The following is a 22,918-nucleotide window of genomic DNA, read 5'->3' as shown; positions in this document are numbered from 1 at the left end:
TATCACGTCCCTATCTCTACTTGCAAAAGTTCGATAGATCATCGATAGGACACCATGGGCCTTCCTTGCAACCTGTTTACAATGCTCAGAGAATTTCATGTCTGACCGTATCGTAACACCCAAGTCCCTTTCCTCCAATACTGGGTTTAGTTGAACTCCACCAAGTGAATAAGTTTTTTTGGGATTACTGTTTCCCAGGTGTAATACCTTACACTTTGTTGGATTAAAGCACAGCTGCCATTTTTCTGACCATTCTTGAAGTCTATCTAGGTCTCTCTGAAGCAGCTCAGCTTGACAGTGATCATTAAGCCTATCATCATTGTGAAGGTAAAGAAACAGAAGCAAGCCTAAACATGAGTAAAAGTAGTCTTGATGATGATTTTAACAAACCTGAGATAACATCCAGTAATGTCTCATAATTAAAGAACTCTTTAAAAACTAAATATCTAACAGGAATCCTGAGTTTTCAGTGGTATGTTGTAGTTCTAACTTCCCCCAACAGATGGCAGTACAGATTGTCTAGTAGGCTGACAGGCTGCAAGTAACAACCAGTTTCATTATTAGCATTAACGTTCCATGTCCCAATTTTGAAATGGAAAATCTGCAACAGATATGTAAGAAATGTTAAAAACTGTTTATGGTGATGAAATGTATACCAGTGTTTGCTTCAAAGATGGATGTGAAGATGTTTGCGATAACCCTATAACAGCTACAAATTGATCTGTAATAGTGCCACAGAAAAGGTTAGGTCGGCAAAGGCAAATTAGGAGAAATTGCTGGCAAAGAGAGCAAAGACGGGGAGGATAAGGAATTCTTCACATATATAAATGCAAAAAGAAGGACAAACCAGACCGGATCCTTATGTAATGGACGTGGGATAGTATTAGATACCCCAGCTGAAGTTGCAGATGAACTCAACAGTTACTTTCAATTTACAGAAGAAACACCCTTTACATCAATGAGAAATTATGGGAGTGAAGTTCGAAAAATATGTAATTAATGATATTGAAATTTCACAAGATTATTTAATGAAAAAACTTTTGAGCCTACAGGCCAGTAAGGCTCCTGGGATGATGGCATATACCCTATAATCTTAAGGGAGGCGGCAAGTGAGTGCATGGAAAAATTGAGGCTAATTATGAGAGCATCCCTGGACTCGGGAGTGATTCCATTGGATTGGAAAAGTGCCAATGTATCTCCAATACATAAGGGTGGTTCTAAGAGTGAAGTGGAAAATTACAGGCCGGTTAGTCTAACTTTAGTAGTAGGGATAATCATGGAGACAATGATTAAGGGTGGAATTCGGGATCATTTAGATAGAAATGGAATTCTGAAGGATACTCAGCATTGTTTTGTAAAGGGAAAATCATGTTTAACTAATCTGGTTAGCTATTTTGACAGGGTCACTCAAAAGCTGGACTTAGGGAATAATTTCAACATTGTTTATTTGGATTTCAGCAACGCATTTCACTCAGTACCACATGGGCAGTTACTTTATAAGCTGGAACAGGTTGGAATCACAGGGAAAAATCCTTAGATCCATAGCTGGATGGCTTCAGGGCAGGAGGCAGAGGATTGTGATAAATGATTACTCCTTAGATTGGTAAGAAGTAAGGTTCCCCAGGGATCAGAATTAGGACTACTGCTGTTTTTGATTTTCATAAATGACATCGATGAAGGGATAGAGGGCGCAATGTCTAAATTTGCAGATGATGTAAAGATTGGTAGAGTAGTTAATGATCACCACCAAGCAGAGCGTCTTCAGAATGACCTAGATAGACTTCAGGGATGGTCAGAAAAATGGCAGCTATGCTTTAATCCAGCAAAGTGTAAGGTATTGCACCTGAGGAACAGTAACCCCAAAATAACTTATACACTTGGTGGAGTTGAACTAAAGCCTGTACATGAAAACACAAAGTTCTCCGAGCATTGTAGACTGGTTGCAAGGAAGGCCCACGTTTTTGATTTTCATCAATGATTTATAGAAAAACTGCTAGTAGAGATAAGGATGTCATAATCCCATTATATAAGGGCTATCGTTAAACCACATTTGGAATACTGTGTTCAAGTATGGAGACCGCACATAAAAAAAGACATTGTGCTTCTTGAAAGGGTCCAAAGACGGGTAATTTGCCTGGTGAGATCAGCAAACGGGCATCCATATGAGGCAAGACTTCAAATATGTGGGTTGCAGAGCTTGGAAACTAGAGGCGACTTGATTGAGGTGTTTAAGGCTCAGAGGCATATGCAAAATGAATGAGGACAAAATTTTCACGATTATAAATGACTGTAGAATATAAGGGGCATAATTTCAAGTTATGGGGAAGATGTTTAGACTGGATTGCAGGAAGTTTTATTTTAGCCAGCGAGTTATAAATTAATGGAATAAGTTACCTACATGGGTGGTAGAGGCTGAGAGTTTGGGGAAATTCAATGGTCAGCTGGATGGGAGGAGGGAAATGCATAAGTAGTCTATTTCCTTTTCTGTTATTATTATTATTTTATTTTTATTACTTTATTTCATTTTATTTAATTATTATTATTATTTTTTTTTTTTGGCTGGTGCAGCATAAGCCATAGGCTTTCCTTGCACCATGTGGCCATTGCTAATACTAATCCAAGAAGTAGGCATCTGTCAACCTCTCAAAATGAGGATGGGGTTGCAAAAGTTCGGGAAATTGTGGCAAGATGTTGTTTGATCCTCAGAATGATGGCTGAGGAGTTGGATGTGAATAAGGTGCAATTTGTCAAATTCTGTATGAAGATTTAGGGAAAAGGAAGGTCTGCAAAATTTGTGCCACACAGCCTCAAGAATGAGCAGAAACAATGAACTGTGTCATCATGTGAAGACTTTGTCCAGACCTGTCAAATCATCCTAATTTCCTTGTCACTGGAGATGGGTGTTGGTTGGTTCGGTACAACCCAGAGATGAAGCATCAGAGCATGCAATGGACACTTCAAAATCATCATAAAGGCTCTAAAAGTTTTGCTTACAGAAGTCTAGGATCAAGACAATGCTGAAATTCATACGGAATTTGTACCTGAAGGGGAGGGAGTCAATGCAGCCTTCCACATACAGGCACGTCAAAGGCTACTAAAGCACATTTCCTTGGTGAGCCCACTTCCCGGATTTTAAGAGAAAGGCAGCTGGTTCTCGTTACACAACAATGCCCCTGCCCATTCTGCATGTGCTGTGAAGACATTTCAGCAAAATATGGCATTTTACATCAGCAATCTATTCTACTCGCCCAATCTAGTGACAATGGACTTCTTCCTCTTTCTCAAGGTGAAAACTGCTCTCAAAGGGAAGAGATTTCAGGATGCTGAAGACATAAAGAAAAACGTAACTGTTGAACTGAACATCATCTCTTTGGATGCCTTCACCAACTCTTTTTAGAAATTTTTAGAATGGTGTATTAAGTGCATTCAATCAGATGATGATTACTTTGAATAAAAATAAAACTATTTTTGAGCTCCTTTACTTCATGGTCTTTTTTATTGTTGCACCTTGTATATGTAATAAATTGTAAATATTATTGGTATTAATTCATGTCTTTCCAACACAAAGCACATGCCTTTAATTCAAGCTTTAGGATTTTATAAATTGTCATATAAGATGACCTTAAAAATTTTGACAATTTTTTAAACTTAAAAGGGCAAATGATATGTTATAATATATGGTAATTGTATAACTGTTACAAACCTGATTTCATAATTTTTCATGACTACTTGTCTCCCATTTTCATTTCTCTTAATATCTCATTTTTATAAGTTTTAAAAAGAGGAAGAATGGTTGTTGTTGTTGTTGTTGTTGTTAGGTTTGTTGGTGCATCAGCAACTGTGGCTATAATGCACTGATTTCTGACTAGTATATCTTTGCTGTTGATGCTGATTCTGATAAAAATTTAAACAAGGTGATATTTATCAATTGATTTTAGGAAAACAAAAACGTCATCCATATCTTGACGATCTTCCAGAATATTACGTAGTGTTAATTGATTGCAATTTTTGAAAAGTAAGGAGAAGTCAGTTTTTCGTTCTCTTAGATATAGCGGGCATTCGATAACGATATGCTTTACAGTGAGTGGACATGAACAGTTACTGCATTGTGGGGCATCTTCCTTTCTTAATAGATAACTGTGAGTGAGGTATGTGTGACCTATGCGCAGTCGTGCTAGTACAGTTTCTTCTTTTCTATTTCCTCTCAGACTGGAGCGCCACTGTTTGGGTTCTTTCTTTATTTCAAAAAGTTTATTATTTATTTCTTTTTCCCATATATGTTTCCACTGTTCTTTAGAGGTCTGCTGTATAATGGATTTATAGTCAACATAAGGTGTCCTGAAATTGTAAGAAATAGGATTTGAAGCATTTTTGGCAGCTAAATCTGCCTGTTCATTTCCTGGGATTCCAGAGTGACCAGGAATCCAACAAAAAATTATGCGGTGACCACGGGCATGAATTGCCATTAACTGAGCCCAGATTTGTTGTACCAGAGGATGACTGTTGGGGCGTTTACTTTGCATACAATTCACGGCACTTAATGAATCGGTATATATTATGGATTGAGTATATGAGGCTTCTTTTATTTTCTCCAGGGCTAGTAAAATACCATACAACTCAGCAGTATAATTACTACATTCTAAGGGAAGCTGTTTCGCGATGATAGCATCCGGCAGGACTACAGCTGTACCAACCTTACTGGCAGTCTTGGATCCATCTGTATATATCTGCATATAATTCCTAAACTGAATTGAGTGGGCCAGATGTAATTGTCTGATGTTAATATCTGGAAGATTATTCTTCCCCCATTTCTGGAAATATCTGTCAACGTATATTGTGGGTATTTGCCATGGCTGGATTTGCATGCTAGTATCCTGCATTATGTTATTCATGCTGATTCCCCAGCTAGTGTTTATAGCTTGAAGCCTAATGCCAGATGGTTTGTTGAGACGTGATTTAGTACGATAGAGGTTTTCCCATTTTGGTCTGAAGAGATATTGCCATATCGGGTGATGTGGAAAGCTGCTGATTTTTGCGGCATAATTTAGGAGAAGAATTTGTCGCCGAAGGTCTAGCGGCGGTTCATTGGCTTCCGTATATAGACTTAAAATGGGAGATGTACGAAAGGCACCCAGTGCTATTCGAAGTGCACTATGATGAATGGGATCAAGCCATTTCAGGACACTTGGCCTGGCTGAGGCGTATGCAGGGGATGCATAGTCTAAGCGGGATCTAATTAATGAGCGGTATAAATGTAGCAACATGTACCGATCTGCACCCCATGACATAGAGGAGATTACTCTGAGAATATTTAGTTTCTTAAGACAGCTGGTACGAATATATTTTATATGTTCAAGGAAGTTTAATTTTTTATCAAGTATTATACCAAGAAAACGAGTGCTTGGTTGAAATGTAATACAATGGGAGTCTAACTGGAGGTTTGGATCAGGATGCAATGTACGTTTACGACAGAAGTGTACTGCAGTTGTTTTAGGTTTAGAAATTCTGTAGCCATTGTTTTTGGCCCAAGAGACTATTCTATTAATGGTGACTTGTAGTTGTCTCTCAATAAGTCGCATATTTTGAGAATGACATGAGATGGCAAGGTCATCGGCATACAGGTATGCATCAACTGTGTTAGGTATACTATTAGTTATAGAATCGATCCTGATGGCAAAAAGTGTTGCACTCAGCACTGAGCCCTGGGGCACTCCCTCTTCTTGAACATATGTGCCAGAAAGTGACGAGTGGTAGAGGACTTGGAAGGATCTGTTAGATAGGAAGTTCTGAATGAATTTCGGGAGATGACCCCGAAGACCAGATTTATGTAAGTCCCGAAGAATCCCATAACGCCAAGTTGTATCAAATGCTTTCTCGATGTCAATGCATATCATAACAAAGTGCTCATTTCTTAGAAAGGCGTTCCGAATATTTGCTTCTGCTTTGATAATGAGATCGAGCGTCGATCTACTTCTCCGAAAACCATACTGGCTTGGACTCAGAATGTTTTGAGTCTCCAAATACCACGTTAGTCGGGTGTTAAGTATTTTTTCCATTGTTTTTCCCAAGCAACTTGTTAAGGAGATAGGTCGATAGTTTGTTGGGTCTGTGTGGTCTTTTCCTGGTTTCGGGAAGGCTAGCACATAAGAATGGCACCAGCTGGTGGGGTAATATTCCTCTAAGAAAATTCTATTATAGAGTAGTAAGAGAGCACTTAATGATCTTTCACTTAAATGGGAAATCATTGAGTAATAAATTCCATCAGGACCTGGAGCACTGTTTTTCACTTTTGTGAGCGCATTAAGCAATTCAGTCATGGTCAACGGCAGATTGTATGAATGTTGGAGAGCGGTATTAAAATTCTGTTTATACTTTTCTGTATCGCGTTTTAGCATCTGAAAGCCTGGTTCATAGGCGGAGACAGCTGAGAGTGATTCAAAAGACGAGCCAAATGCATTAGCAAGTTCTTCGGGTTCAGAAATTTCCTTTCCTTTCAGAAATAGAATTGGGGAAGTAACAAGTGGGTATTTGCCATTGATACGTTTGATTTTTTTCCAGACTGTAGCAGTATCTGTGAATCTGTTTATTGTGGCAGCATAGCGTGCCCATGCTTCTTTTTTACTTATCCGTCTTATATAACGAGCCTTAGCCCTTACTCTTTTAAACTGTAGGAGGTTGGCTGTGGTTGGGTGTTTTCTAAACTGATTCCAGGATTTATTTCTTTCTCTTTTAGCAATGCTACATGCTTCGTTCCACCACATTTTTGGATGGAGTCGGATTTTAAATGATGATTTCGGGATAGCGGATTCAGCTGCTGTCATTATTCGTTCTGTGATATAGCTTACTGCAGAATCGATCTTGTCAGTAGCAATGATAGTGGAATCTAAATGAGCTATTTCTTGATATTTAGCCCAGTTGGCCTTGTCAAATTTCCAGATTGTTCTAATTCTGTTGATCGGAGGAGAACTTGTACAGAAATTACAGATGATCGGAAAGTGATCACTACCAAGAGGGTTGTCAGTAACTGTCCAGTCTATGAGAGGAAATATTGTTGGAGAACATACTGTTAGGTCAATGGCAGAGCTTGAGCCAGATGGTACATGAACGTATGTGTGATCACCTGTGTTTAAAATAGTTAGATTGTGTTTATCCAAGAATTTCTCAATTATTTTCCCTCTGCAGTCAAGTTGTTGAGAACCCCATAGAGGGTTATGTCCATTCCAGTCACCCAGAATACAGAAAGGAGCGGGTGTTTGTCCTACTAGGTCATCTAAATCAGCCAGGGTGAAAGCGTGGTTTGGTGACAGATACAATGAGACTAATGTTATCGTTATGCCAATGGTGATACGGGCTGCAACTGCCTCCAACGGTGTTTGCAAGGGAACAGGTCTGGAGGGAATTGAAGAGTTTACTAACAGCGCTACTCCTCCGTGTGATGCATTAGAGCAGTTTCTATCTTTTCTATACATGGTGAAGCGTTTAACTGTTATAGATACTGCATTCGTCAGGTTTGTTTCTTGTAAGCATGCTACGACGGGCTTATATTCACTTAGCAGATCGTAGAGGTCATCTAAATTAGCACGAAATCCGCGACAATTCCATTGAATCACTGTCTGCATTGTTTGGTTTTAAAAGGAGGGTTTGGTTTCTTACGGCGGATTTTTTTGTTTGCGCTTGTCTACTTTTGCTTTTTCTTTTTTTGGGAAGACTGGCCTACAGGTGTCAATGTCATCCTCTGGATGAATCTCAAGAATTGAGTCATCTTCATCTATCTTTTCATCAATATCCATGGTATCGGATATAAATTTAGTAGTGTTGCTTCTTTCAGGGGTCTTGGCTCGTTCATTTGGTTTCTCATTAGGCTTCTTATCCGGAGGTATTGTTACAGGAGTATTTGCTTCTCGAGTAGCATATTTAGGAATAGGTTTTTCCTTTGATGACGAGAGGAGCGATTTAGCCCAACCAGATATTGAGATATTTGGAGGGACTGAGCAGTCTGTCTGAGTTTCTACTGAGCGTAGCCGTTGGGTAACTGAAGCATATGTAGGTGACTTAGCAGGTACTGCAAAATGTTTTTTAGCTTCTTGATAGGATACTTTCTGCTCAATCTTATATTTTTGAATATTCTTTTCTCTTTTCCATTGAGGGCATTCCTTAGAGAAGGCAGAGTGGTTACCATGGCAGTTAGGACAAATTTGCACTTCAGTGTTACAGTTTGTGTGTGTATGCTCTTTTGATCCGCAATTAGCACAAGTGGCTATACTTCTGCAGACAGCTTGGGAATGACCAAATTTTTGGCACTTAAAGCACCGGACTGGATTTGGAATGTATGGTCTTACTTGGCATCTAAGATAACCAGCTTTAATATAAGTAGGTAGATTTGGTGTTTCGAATGTTAGAATCACCGTCCGTGTGGGAGTAGGTTCTCCATCTCTTTTAATAACAATTCTTTTGGCTTGTACCACGTTTTGATCTCTTAGTTCATGCACAAGTTCATCCTCTGATACGTTTAATAGATCCCACTCTGATATTACCCCTTTAGAGGAGTTTAAGGTGGCATGTGGGGTAACCTTCGTGGGGATTCCACCGAAAGTAGATATTTTCAATAGCCTCTCAGCATGTCTATGTTCGGTCATTTCGATCAATAAATCTCCGGATCTTAATCGCCGAACCATTTTTGGAGGGCCAGCCACATTTTCAAGACATTTCTGTATCAAAAATGGGGACAGCTTACTCAATGGTTGGTCTGTGGAGGAGTGTAGTATTAGAAAGAGTGGTGTGGTCTTATCCATTCCTTCTTTTTTTTGTCTCTTAGCATGGGATACATTTGTGTCATCATGATCTGGGTTATATTTGTCCAGTTCTGAATCATAAGATCCACACGAGGACTGTTTATTTTTGTCCATCATTGCTCCTTTTAGCCCTGGGAGAGTGGATTTCTTCTCCCAGACTTCCAGCCCCGCCACGTGGAGGCAGGAGCGGTGCCACCTAGTGGCCAAGCGGTTGGAGAAGTTAGTTTGTTAGTGCGAAAATTAATAAATATACTAGGAAAAGAAAGGTGATTTTCCTTTCTGGGTTCTTACTTAGGATCTGTTAAGTACAGAACCACTTATAAAGAAATAAGGATGAGGAAAGCACTGGAAAGAAAATATAACGAAATCGCTTAGAAAGAGCACTATATATCACTTAGGAAAAATCGCTTGGACACTATCGCTTGGCACTCGGGGCCAGGAAGAATGGAGCAAAAAATGTGAAAATAAGAAATCAAAAATAATCACACAAAACCATAATATTACCTCATAAATCTGGCAACACTGGGACTTAACCCTTGTTGGGATTATGAAATTCTGAGTTTTTGAAATCTAATATTCTAAGGCTACTCTTCTAGTAAAGTGCACAGTTAAACTATTACAGAAAAGTTATGCAATGTTCCAACAGAACAGCACAGCAATATTGTTACTACATATCTCTTATTAGTTCAGGAAGCTATCCTAAACTTTGTATTCTAAGCTTTAACTTTGGGCAGGAGGGGGAGAATAGTGACAAAAATAGATTAATATGATCACAGGAGGAAGCTTTGCTACAGTTTCCTGAAGCAATATGTTTTCCGATCTCACATGAACTCATACTACAAAATACAATACAACTGGATGGCTCATCAACTTCCCAATGATGTCTCTCACTGCTTGCTCTAAATCCTGAATGATAACTACTTTTATGCTTGGAAAACTTTCTATGACTGTTGCTTTGGCAGCTATGGAAAAATTGAATAAGGTGAACAATATGCTAAATTTCCATTCTCACAATCAAACAAAGAATGAACAATTAAGTTAGTGAGTTCTGGTATCACACTTAAAAATGAATAAATTAAATTAAAATTAAACCTTGTTTCACACTTAATATTGCATAAATAACAGTAGCTGTCTATTGACTAGAAGCAGCCCAGTGATAGTGACACAAGAAGTTTGATTCACATTAGGAAAGAAAATCAGTACCATACCTGTTAAGCTAATGAGCTGCAAAGTTTCCTGTGTCATGTAATTTACAAAATCCAAAATGGCACTGAATGATTTCTAGATTATTTTATTTTCTTAGCAAAATTTTCAAAAAAATGACAGATTTCTTAATGCTAGACTTATGAGGTTTTTACTCTATTTTATTATACGTCAAAAAAAAAAAAAAAAAAAAAAAAAAAAAAATTCTAGAAGTGCAGTTACAAGTAAAACTTTTATAATTTTCTTTTATATATATGAAACTTTGTAAATACCTTTGCTCCAACTCCAGGTATCTCTAACAAAGCAGAATGTGCCTCTTCATAAGAAATATTTCGTAGCAATTCCAGCCACTCAGAGGATCGGCTACTTAAAATATGTTTGGCTGCTTGACTAATAAACTTGGCCCGATAACCAAATCCAAGATTTCTCAAATCTCGTTCCACATGTTTACCTGCTAGTGCTTCAAGTGATGGAAAACTGTAATACGACTGTCCATCAAGTTCCATTAGCATTTTGCCATATTTTTGACAGAGCTTTTCAACCATACTTGTAATCCTGTTAAAGGTATTTAAAATTGCAGAATTTTCTGGCGTGCAAAATCAAAATAAGCAATGATAATAATTAAAATATTGTAATATATTATAAAACACTATGTATATATATTGGCAACTTTTAGAAATTTAAAAATGGGAGACTTTCAATAGAAATACAACTGAAGTTGAACTGGCTAAATCCAGAATGCTCTGGGACTACATTTCAACAGTGTTCCCAGATCAGCCTTTTCTACCAAATTATGATAACTAATTAATGTATGTCACATGTTTCAGTAGATAAATTAAGCATATCATAAAATGAACTCTATTTTAGTTTTTTTGCTTTGCTTATCTAGTTACATCTCAAACTCAAAAATCTGGCCCATTTTGAATAGTTTTTCAATGGTAGTAAACTGCACAAAGGCAAAGGGAAACTAGCTGGGTGGACTTTAAAAAAAAGTGCCACATTTATGCATTACGTTCCATTAATAATTCCAAAACAATTTTTTTTTTCTGTTTCACACATTTCCTAGACTGTACGTCATTGTTACTGTATATCTGCAATGTATAAAATTCAATACCAGTTCACTGTAGTACTGAATAGTGATAGTAATATTTAGTTTTTAAAGCAATATAATTGCTGAAATCACATCACACTATTTATACCTCACATTAAAAAATATTGGATGATTGCAACACCCATATCAGAGACAGCATTTGGAGCAGTAACTTTTCTCACTACTTTACCCAGTAGACCAGTGGTGTCCAACCTATAGCCCATGAATAATTTTTATATGGCCCAAATGGAAAGTGAACTAAAACAACATTTTAGAGAGTCGCACCACTGCATGTACACGCATGCAAGCATCGAGCTCAACAGCATAAAACGTGCACCTGTAGTTCAGTGCAGTCATAAGAGTATGTATGCTAAATGCAGTTACGTACATACCAATCTTTTCATATTATGAATTTCTACTAACACAAAATCAAGGAAATTCATGTATTGGAAGCCACACTGAAAATGGAAACAAAAAAAAAAAAAAAAAAAATACTGGTGTAAAACTGATAACACTACAATGCACATTTGATAAAAAAAAAAAAAGTGTGTTTATTGTAATTGTTTTTAGGGAACAATATCGGTACATCACGTTTTCTGGATGTAAAATTTGATCTTCTAACGAAATTTCAAGAAAATATATTTATTGTTAGCTCTGTTATAAACTTCGAAAACTGGTGTGCAAAAGAAGAAAAAAATCATCAGCTGTGAATAACGGATTGTTTTTTGTAATGTATATTGTTACAACAATTACAATATTTTGTAACAATACAAAGAATGCTACAACTAACAGATTGTTCACAAAATATTGTTATTTGTATTGTCACAAAATATTTCAATATATCCATGGAGTGCATTTGATGTTATCACAAAGGGAGAAATTCATTTTTAGTACAAGCCAAAAAAATTCACTATTCAGGGTCATATGCTGTTTGAAGTCTGCATTTCCTGTTCTGAGCTGCAATAAAAAGATATACCCTATTGAAAAATAGATTTACTCTCTCTCTCTCTCTCTCTCCTCCCTCCCTCTCCCTCCCCCCCCTCTCTCTCCTTTGGTTTTATTATAACTTGAGAAGGGGTTGTTTCCCCACAATGAATACTGTCCAGATTCCACTCTGTCTTCTAAATTGCATTTTCTTGAGATTATCCCCTTTGGGAATATTGGCAAATATTTACATCTGTTAGAAGCAGAAAACAGTTTATATTTCCCCACCGTAACAAATTATCTTCAGTAACATAAAGGGTAACTTCCTGTTTATTTTACCGCAAGGGACTTCTCAGAATAAAACACCTATTGTTACTGTCTTCAAACCAGTTGACATTATTTCCAGATGGAATATTGACAAGTACTTTCCATCCATTTGAAGCAGTAAACATTCCCCTCTACCCATATTACAGGATTATTTTCCATCTAATAAAGGATTACCACTGGTTAATTTTATGAATGTTCATGCGAAGTTTCTTTGATAGCAGTTTTCGAACTTCGATGCAGCTATCAATTACAAAAAAATCATCCTTAAAAACATGTTGAAAGAGGAATGTCAATTTGGAGTGTCATGTTTTTAATCAAAGGTGGACTGAAGACTATTTCTTCATTGAGTATGATGGAAAAAGCAGTGTGTTTGGTGTCTAAGGAGACTGACAGTTTTTAAAGAATATAATTTAAAACGACACTATGATTCCAAGCATAAATCTTATGCTCGGAATCATAGTGTCATCTTAAATTATATTCTTAAAATTTTTAAATGATAAATATAAAGGAGCATTGCAAAAAGAAGTGTTCAAAGTTGCAAAATGAATTAAAAAAACAACAAAACACACTGAAAATGTATCAGTCAAGAAATTTATCTGCTGTAAGTGCCAGTTATCAAGTTGCACATTTGATCGCTTTTGAAAGTAAACCGTTCAGTGATGATGAATTTGTTAAATGGTGTTTGTTAAAAGTCGTGGAAGAAATTTGTCCAGAGAAATTTGCCCTTTTACATGTAACAAGGCATGGGAAATGTAACACCCTAATTTTTCTTGAGAATCATCCAGTGTGGCCCATGAAACAAATCAAACTTTGAATGTTTGTTTGTTACTTGGTTTTTTAGGAGCATTAGCAACTAAGGCCATATTGCTCGGGGGATATGCGGTGGTCATTCCCTGACCTTTCCGCATCCTCTGTATTTGGTGGCCACGGCTCGAACTCCAGTCTAATCAAGAAGCGTGTGCTACGCACTGCTGCTCCTGCCCACCTGGCTACGCAGGCACCTCGAACTTTGAATACAGCCCCTATACAGAAAATGGTTAAACCCCACTGCACTTGACCAATCCAGCAGTACAGATTAACATTTTGGCTTAATGCTGGTGATAATTGTTCTGTGGAGATTCTTGGAATCATGACTACTGTATTATCTAATAAAAATAATGAATTACACCTGAATACTTAGATAAAAAAACTGGAATTTTTAAAAAGCTGGTATGTGCTAGTTCCTTCCAAGATTGCCAGATTTGACATTCTATCGTATTTATCATTTCAAAATCTGTACATTCCACGATCTGGTTGAGCTGACTATAGCTCAGCAAATTCAAAGTAACCTAATCTTCTTTCACAAATGAGTTCTCTTAAAAAAATTAATTAAAAACTTACATATTTACTAATCTAATCTTCTTTTAACAATAATTGTACACTTCATCTGAGTTATTAATTCTCCTTAAAAAGGAACAAGCAGTGAAATTAAGATAACAGAAGTTAAATTTTTATTAAAAGAAATCAAATATGTAAATATACCATTTTTTTTTCATTAACCTCATTAGGCAAAAAAAAAAAAAAACCTCATCCAAACATGTAGTCACTATACTTAGGCCAAACATGAGCAAAGCACACTATTAAATTCAGTAAGTCCATAATAGAAAAAACAAACAAACAAATAAATAAATAATAACAACATCTTGTGCATTTGAAAAATAACAAACTTGGCTAAAAACCAGAAGAAAAACCTAAATGTATTATAAAAATAGAACACATACTCTGTTATCGGAAACCTTTATAAGCTGGAACAGGTTGGAATCACAGGGAAAATCCTTAAATGGACAGCAAGATGGCTTCAGGGCAGGAGGAAGAGGGTTGTGATAAATGATTATTTCCCAGTTTGGGATGATGTAAGAGAAGAGGGGTTCCCCAAAGATCAGTATTAGGACCACTGTTGTTTTTGATTTTCATAAATGACGTCGATTGAGGGATAGAGGGCATAATGTCTACATTTGCACATGATGTAAAGATTGATAGCGTAGTTAATGATCACCGCCAAGCAGAGCTTCATCAGAGTGACCTATATAGACTTCAGGGACGTTCAGAAAAATGGCAGCTTTGCTTTAATCCAGCAAAGTGTAATGTATTACACTTGGTGCAGTTGAACTAAAGCCAGTAGTGAAGGAAAGGGACTTGGGTGTTATGACAGGATCAGACACTAAGTTCTCCAAGCATTGTAGATAGACTGCAAGGAAGGCCCATGGTGTCCTATCAACGATTTATCGAACATTTGCTAGTAGAGTCATAATCCCATTATATAAGGCTATTGTTAGACCACACTTGGAATACTGTTCAAACATGGAGACTGCACCTAAAGAAAGACAATGAGCTTCTTGAAAGGGTCCAAAGATGGGTAACTCGCCTGGTGAGATTGGCCAAAGAGCATCCATATGAGGAAAGACTGAATATAAGGGTTATATAAGGGTTGCACAGCTTGGAAACTAGGCACCTTACAGAAGACTTGACTGAGTTGTTTAAGGCTCTGAGAGGCATAGTAAAATGAACAAGGACGAAATTTTCATGGTTATAAATGATTCTAGAACTAGGGGCCATAAATTCAAGTTACGGAGGAGATGTTTAGACTGGATTGCAGGAAGTTTCAGTTTAGCCAGCGAGTTATAAATTACTGAAATAAGTTACCTACATGGGTGATAGATGCTATCAGTTTGGGGAAATTCAAAGGTCAGCTGGATAGTTACTTATTGGAGGAGGGAAATGCATAGGTTGTCTTTTTCCTTTTCTTTTATTAATTATTATTATTATTTTATTCTCTTTTTGGGTTTTTTTTTTGGCTGGTGCAGAATAAGCCATTGGCTTCCTTGCACCATGTGGCCATTGCTACTAATACTTCCAACTAAAGTGGAAGAGTTGACAAGTATGCATATATTACATCACAGCATATTTCATACATATCTTGATTTCTTTTTTTAACCTTTGGTCAGATAAACAAGATCAGTTTGTTATTTCGTTCAATCCCCCAAATGAAACCCACAATACCTTTTAAAAAAGTGGCTTCTTCGGTTTCTGTAGTAAAAATTCAAGGAACGTCTATTAATTATTCAAGAAACAGATGAAATGGCACTAAGTCTGGTGGTTAGTAAGTCAGCATTTTCTACTTGCTTGTTTTATGACATATTTGCATATCTGATCTGAAGACATCCAAAAATGTTAATAACAAAATGAACACAAATGATATTATATACACAACATATAATATTCATTAAAGTCCTGCATTATTTTTACCAGTGAGGTGTCAAGTTAAAGTCAGCCAAGGACTTCTGCACAATTTATGTGACAACCAAATTTTGAATACATGCAATATCTTAATTAAATCAAGTTTGACTGATTTACATGTAAAGCCAAATGAATTAATATTTTAGTTGGTTTTTTTTTGTATAATTTGTATTGTTTTAACGTTTCAACAAATTAATGAAAATATTAAAAACAGTGCATTACTTCAAAATCCAAAAGTAGTGCACTTACACCACCTTGCACCATGCTGGCAGCACCCATGGTTGTGTTGATCAAAGATAGTTTGCAATACCATGGCTCTGAAAAATCTTGAGATAAAAATTCAGTTGTTAGACCTGACTTAGCACCTGAGTCGAGATGAACCTGTTTGTGAGATGCAGTTGGTGTTTGTTATGGTACAGGGATAAGATAGTCCTTATTCCACAGATATTGTTAAATGATTTCATTACCTTAACAGCTAGGAATTCAAGTTATGAGCAGCTAGCTCCCATACCATGACCTTAATGTGGTATTTGTGATAGGATCTGCAGTTTATTAACTTTTGGTTCCCTACCTGCATGAGGATTTAAAGATGATCAATATCATTTTGTTGTAAATATGTCTTCTATCTGTACATTCATTCTATATCTTACTCAATGACTCAATCTAAAAACTAAAGGTAAACTGAAAAAAATTGGTTATATAGTGAACATCACTATTCAATATATAATATTTGAAGAATGTGAAGGGTTAATATATCAAAATTCATACAAAATAAGATTAAAAATACCTTGTTATATTATTATTTGAAGAACATATAAATGAGAAAAGATTTTCAATAGGATCCTGTCTTAAGATTCTTATTCCAGTAAAACAGGCTGAAGTGTGTAAAAATTTATCATCTGCTTTACCCCATTTAGTGTACAGATCTTCCAATTTCACATGAAGCTGAAAATAGTCCTTTAATATGTGGTCAAAATCCTTTTTGGCACTAAGTTCAGAAGATGAAATAGCTGTACTGGTATGCTTCAAAAGTGGTGAAAGTCTAGCCTTTTTAACTCTTCTTCTTTTTGAAACTGGTTCTGATGTAACATTAAGATCTGGGTTGGCTGTTAAAACTTTAAAGAGTAAGTTTCCATCTTTATTTTGCTTTAGAGACCACACATTACCTTCTAAAACACCCATCCATTCTCCATTGTCATTTTGGTGCCACCTAAACAAAATAGCAATCGAAAATTTTGTTGTAAACAGCACTTTAATGTGAGATGCTATTAAAATACAGATTCCTAATAGCATATTATACAATTAATACAGGTTCATAATATACAATTTATACAGATTCATAATTTTAAACATTAAAAGTATTTGTGACTCAAATGATCCCTACAACTAATGAAAGTCATTTAGAAACTGAATTTAAAGCAGACGCTTCAGAATTATGTAGCATATATTGTTACAGCCTGTACAAACACATGCAATCTTCACAACACAGCCTGTACAAACACATGCAATCTTCACAACAGCAGACCCAGTACACAAGGGTCTGATCTCATTCATTTTCTTCGTGTTCACATAAACTCCTTGTCCCCACTCTTTGTTCTCTTGGTTGGCCAGTGCTTTCTCATACTCAGCCTTCACCTCCCTAACTTTATCTGGTGTACTATATATAGATTAACCTGAAGCTGTTGTAGGCTTCAGTACTTTTCACTGCTCTGTAACTTTCCCACAAAATCTTTTTATGCTCCATTAGAATGACCAGCTCTATATTCATCCATCTTGGCATCCTCCTCATGCTATATTTTCTTAATGGTATATATGCACTCATGGATTATTGCTTTAAAGGTATTCCATAATTCTAATATATTTGCCCTCCATTTGCAGCCCACCCAATTAACAGATGCCATATAGCCTTAAACTTCATAGTCCCCTTTTCCAAAATTAAAACCTGTACATTTAACTACTGCAACATTTTTCTTCTTCTTCTAAAGACTGTGTGATAACTACCTACCAATGATTTCTGTATCATAAGCTCTGTGATGTCATGTGATTCACGTCATGATGAGGTTAAGTTATTAAGAGGTTAAGAATATTCTTACCCCTAGTATTTTCTGCAATATATTAGTACAAATAATAATCATCTAGTTTAATTAAAAATTTTGTTCCTATGGCGAGTTTCCCTCTCCCACTTATTCCAATCAATTAGGGACGGATTGAAGACACCATTATAAGACCCTTGCTTGCCCATTCCATCCACATGTAGCTTTTGGTCTGTAGATTACTCCCACTCTCATTATACCTTTGCTTCCAAGTATTTCAAACCCTCTTAGATTCCATGTTGGCAGATGTATGAGGGGTGATCATTTAATTTGCTGACTGGTGAAAGATCTTATCTTAATTGTCATCATCTGAATCTTCTGTGGATTTCTCCTTCTTGAAATACTCTCCCTTGAACTTTACACACTTCCACCACCAGTGTTGTACCCACACATTAAATGCTTCTTGCAAGCCATTTTTCGAAAGACTGCAAAGTGCTTCCATTGTGGCTCTGCGACAATCATTGTCAGACATGAAATGCTTGCCTTTCAGAGCTTTCTTCTGATGTGGAAACAGAAAAAAATCACATGGAGCTAAGTCCAGTGAATAAGGGGGGGGGAGGTGGCAGAACCTCGGAACTGCCATCAAAACAATGCCAGGTCCGTGTGGGACCTGGTATTGTTTTGATGGAGAAACCACTCCACACTGGAAAGTTCTTTACATTTTTCACGAACGGCGCTGCAAAGTTTGACTCTGAGAACCTCAGAGTATGCTTTCTTTTTCATAGTTGTTCCGTGAGGCACAAAATGTGGAACAAGAATGCCTTTTATTTCAAAAAAGCACAAGAACCATTTGTTTGTCAGCCGAATGAGAAGCTCAAAATTTCTTAGGTCTTGGTGAATCAGAATGCTTCCACTCATTCAACTGTTGTTTTGTCTCTGGATACAGTGAAAAATCCAAGTTTCATCACAAGTCATTATTTGATTTAAGAAGTTTTGACCCTATGTTTCAAAATGATCAAGCATTTTTTTGCACAAGTCTACTCTTTGCTGTTTTGGTTCTTGAGTCAAATTGTGTGAAATTCAGTGGGTACAGATTCGTGACATTTTCAGGTGTTCTTTCATAATATTGTGAGCTCTGCCATATATGAAATGAACATTCTAACAGCTAATTCACAAAGTGTAATTTGCCTATCTTCATCCAAGATTTCCTCAGCTTTTACAATTTTCTCAGGAGTTGCTGAGGAGGAAGGCTGACCAGGTCTTGGGTCATCTGCAACAGATTCACGGCATTCATGAATTGCTTGGCCATTTAAATGACTGTTCTACCAAGACTCTCAATAACATATACTTCATTCATCTCTAACTGTTTCTGATGCATTTAAGCCCCATCTGACACAATAACAAATCACATACCACTGTTCAATCTATATGTCCAACATGATACTTGCTTCAAAATGATTGTCAGTGACACACAACTAAAAAACTCTTTGTGCAACACTAGCTCGACAAGTACTGACATGCACGCACAGAGTCTGCTCAGTAGCAATTAGGGAGAGCACCTCTAGTGGCAGTTATGGAAAGTTCATAAGGTAAACATAAAATCTTGCATCAGTCTGTGAATTAAAGGATCAACCCTCATAACATCTGACTCAGCAAAAACTCTTTTTGCACCCAGGTTGCTTCTGATAAGCAGCATAAACCCAACGCCCCTTCTATCTTCCCTAAATACATTATACATACCATAGTGGAACTTGTCATCTCCAATTTCTGGGTGGCACCAAGTTTATGTTGGTCCTATTATGTCAGGATTAGTTGTCCTAACCAAGAGTTCAAATTCACCCATTTTATTTACACCATTCCTGACATTACTGCATACACAGTGATGACTAAGTATCCGTCTACAGCAGCGTTTCCCAAACTGTGTTCTGCAGAACACTAGTGTTCCATGAGATGTGAACAAATGTTCTGTCAAAAATTAATAATTAAAAAATAAACCAACTTTGCATATTTGTAGCATACACCACTTTTGTATAATAATTTTTAACATTTTTTTTTCCAGCTATTAATATACTGGCATTGACTAACAATCAAATAGACTGTGGAACACTTTATTTTGGCGGGCTTTGCATAGGGAAGTACATGTAGAGGTAATGAAAGAGTAGCAATGTAGAGATCCAATATGCCATTCATATGCAATTTAGCGTGGAGCACATGGATTGAGGGAGAGGGGGAAGCAAACCAATATCATGCATGATTCATGTGGATGAAACAAAGTAGCCTTAGGCTGATGCATTTTTGCATGTTTATGCAGTGCTTGTGGTATGATGCGGACTGTCTTAGCAATTACAAGATTAGTTCTGTAGTAGTACGGAAAAACTGGTAAGCATAACTAAACTCACTTCCTTTTATAAATTTTTTTTGATAATTATCAGCATTTCGAAATATTATTATTAAAAAAAATGACCGTGGATTTGTGGTTGAAAAAAGGAATTTTAAAACAAGAAGCAAATACTTCTAGTAGTGCAACTGTCGTTGATGAAAATGAACACAATATCGTCACACTTAAAATTGAGGATGAACAATCACAGCCTTTTGTTCCCCAAAAATCCAAAGTGAAAAAACAGAAACCAACTAATAAAATACCAAAACAAAAGCATGATGGGAGTTATTAGAATTTTGGCATTACACGTGTTGGAAATAAAGATGCTCCTGATGCACAGTGCATCATATGTAATAAAATATTAGCAAATGGTTCTTTGGATCCTGCTAAACTTGTGTTCAACAAATATATTGTGAGATGAGTGTTCCAAGTATTGTGAGTGTTCCGTGACTAAAAAAAGTTTGGGAAACGCTGTTCTATAGTTTCCTTAACCGGCCTTATCCTTCTATAGTTACCTTAACCGGCCTTATCCGTCTATAGTTACCGTAACCGGCCTTTGAAGTTATTTAGTCTAGCTTTATCTTCCCATTCATCTGAAGAGCTGCCATCCTCAGCTGTTAGTAGTAGTAATCATGACAAATGGTGCAAGAAAGCAAGCTTACATAGCATCAACCAAAAAAAAAAAAAAAAACAAGAATTCTTGATATGTGTGCAAGAATACTTAGACCAACATCATCAGATAAATGTGGGTCTTTATTAACCTTCTGCCCTCCCCTCCAACTACCAATTTCCCCAAAACCCTTAAGATATTCTCAATGATACTAGTAAAAATCTTTACACCACCTTTGTTCAAGTGAATATCATCTCTACAAAACAGATTCCTTCTACCTCCAAATGTGGGCTACACTGATCAAAATCCCCTCCATTAGAGCCTTGCAGGGGGGAAGAATTCTGAAATCTTGAGTTAATCCATAAGGCTTTCAGCATAAAATCCCTCCTTTATGCATAAGCAGAATTGCAGATACATATGCATTCTGACATAACTTGTAGCATTTTTTGAGCATGGGCCTATATTTATCCAACAAATTGTCGGGTCATGTTCTTTAAATATTATTAGTCCCCATATGAATAATAATGCAATCTTCAACCAGAGTAGAATGCACTTGACTCTTCTGTTATTGGTTCTTTCTTTTTTTGAAATTGAGAACAGCCAGGCAGTTTCAGTCAATACAGAATGCCAATGTGCATAATTTTAGGATTTCAATCACTGTTTAAAAAACTGACAACATAGATGGGACACGAGATCAGCATGAGAGAGCAATGTCTCAAACAGCAAAAGTATGAATCTTATGAAAAAGCTTTCCAGATATCTGACTTCGAGGATGTGCCATGGCTGCCTCATAGCACCGGATTTCCTATGGTGATACCTTGAAAGTCACATGTTTGCAAATAAACCTTGAATTATCAGAGCTCAAGATGTGTATTTGTGAAGAAATTGATGGAATAAGTGAAGTGCTCTGCAACTTTAGGATAAGTTTTAAAGGGGCATATTTATTGCATTTGATATATTTAAGATAAAACTAACAAATATGTAAACACGACATACGAATGTGAGTTTGCGGTTGTCTGCTTTTTTCAATAAAAAATTATTTACTGTCAAAATGTGTCAGTTGTTTTTGACAGACCCTGTATTTCCTTAAGTGAGTTAATTAATGTGTCCATTTCTCTTTAATTCATTAAAAATAACCCCACATCATTCTTTTTCTAATTCTTTAATGTACTGTTGTTAATAGAATAATTTAAAATTTAGGAACAAATAAGAACATACCTGAAAGACTGCCCACATGCCAAAGTAATATCAATGTTCAGTTCTTTGAAATTTGTTGGCAAAACTCTCCATAATGAAGACATTTTATATATTATAACATAGGGCCATCCAAACAGGAGACTAATAATTCATACTTCATTTATTCTGAAACAAAAAAAAAAAAATATATCATATTTCTTGCAACTATCTTTTCAAAAAATATTTCCCTAAAAAGACAGAGAGAGAGTATCTGGAAATTCCATGACTATGACATAGGAAGTAGCATGACTAAATGAACATTTTAATTACTTTCACAAATCATTTACTATAAGTGAAGCAAATACTCTTAAAATGAAGAATTTATTTAAACAACTACAAAGCGGCAATCAAACATGCTTTAGGGTGCAGCAACAAAAACAAAACAACACGGCATCAAAGCAGAGACTCTGAATAAAAAAATTTCATCAGGTAAAAAAGATGGAAAAAGAATATAAATATGAGGTAAAAAGCAATTTAAAGGCTTAGGTAATGGGTGCATTTAAAAATTTTAGTTGCCTCTTGAAGTGTCCATGGGTATCAAATATCTCCAAATTTGCTTTGTTGATTGATCTTGCAGTCCTGTTACAGTAGTTGTAATATCCATAATTTATTCTTGCATAGGATGTTTTAAGTAGTGGATAGTTTCTTAAGGCTCTTTTCAGTGCATTGAAATTAATTTGTGGGATGAGGAAAGGGCAATTTATGATACCACATAACAGCTGGTTAAAAAGGAGATCAGCTTAATCTCTTCTTTCTTCCAGTGTTTCAAGTCCAAGAAATATACACCACTCTTGGTAAGATTTTTCATTATATTCTAATCCACTTTTGAAACAGATGTATTGTATTTCTCTTTTTTTGGATATTATCAATTTCAAGTTTTTGATACGCTGCATGGGGAGACCAGACCTGGGAGGCAAATTCTTGAGTTGGCCTAACATAAATTTTGTAAAGAAAGAGGAATATGCCAATTGATTGAAGTCTTGGTTAACTCTTTTAAGAAAACCTAACTTTTTGCTAGCTGCCCTCGCAACATTTGAGACATGGACA

General features: G+C 36.3%; 1 protein-coding gene across 1 annotated transcript in view; it reads right to left on the bottom strand.

The window, feature by feature from the left end:
• The window catches only part of Ogg1 (8-oxoguanine DNA glycosylase), a 42,925-nt gene extending 20,985 nt beyond the window's left edge, over positions 1-21,940 (bottom strand). Inside the window, exons 1-3 of the mRNA XM_090369936.1 lie at positions 21,854-21,940; positions 16,400-16,822; positions 10,268-10,550 (exon numbers count right to left, since the gene is read on the bottom strand). Of these exons, the coding sequence (XP_090226062.1) occupies positions 10,268-10,550; positions 16,400-16,822; positions 21,854-21,936 (789 nt within the window). The 5' untranslated portion in view covers positions 21,937-21,940. The remainder of the gene's footprint in view (positions 1-10,267; positions 10,551-16,399; positions 16,823-21,853) is intronic.
• Positions 21,941-22,918: the final 978 nt, after the last annotated feature.

Source organism: Mastigoproctus giganteus, chromosome 3 (genome assembly GCF_048544385.1).
Source record: "Mastigoproctus giganteus isolate SK-2022 chromosome 3, ASM4854438v1, whole genome shotgun sequence".
NCBI lineage: Eukaryota > Metazoa > Arthropoda > Arachnida > Uropygi > Thelyphonidae > Mastigoproctus > Mastigoproctus giganteus.
The sequence above is the reverse complement of the archived record's forward strand: the minus strand, read 5'-3'. Positions and strand labels throughout refer to the sequence as shown.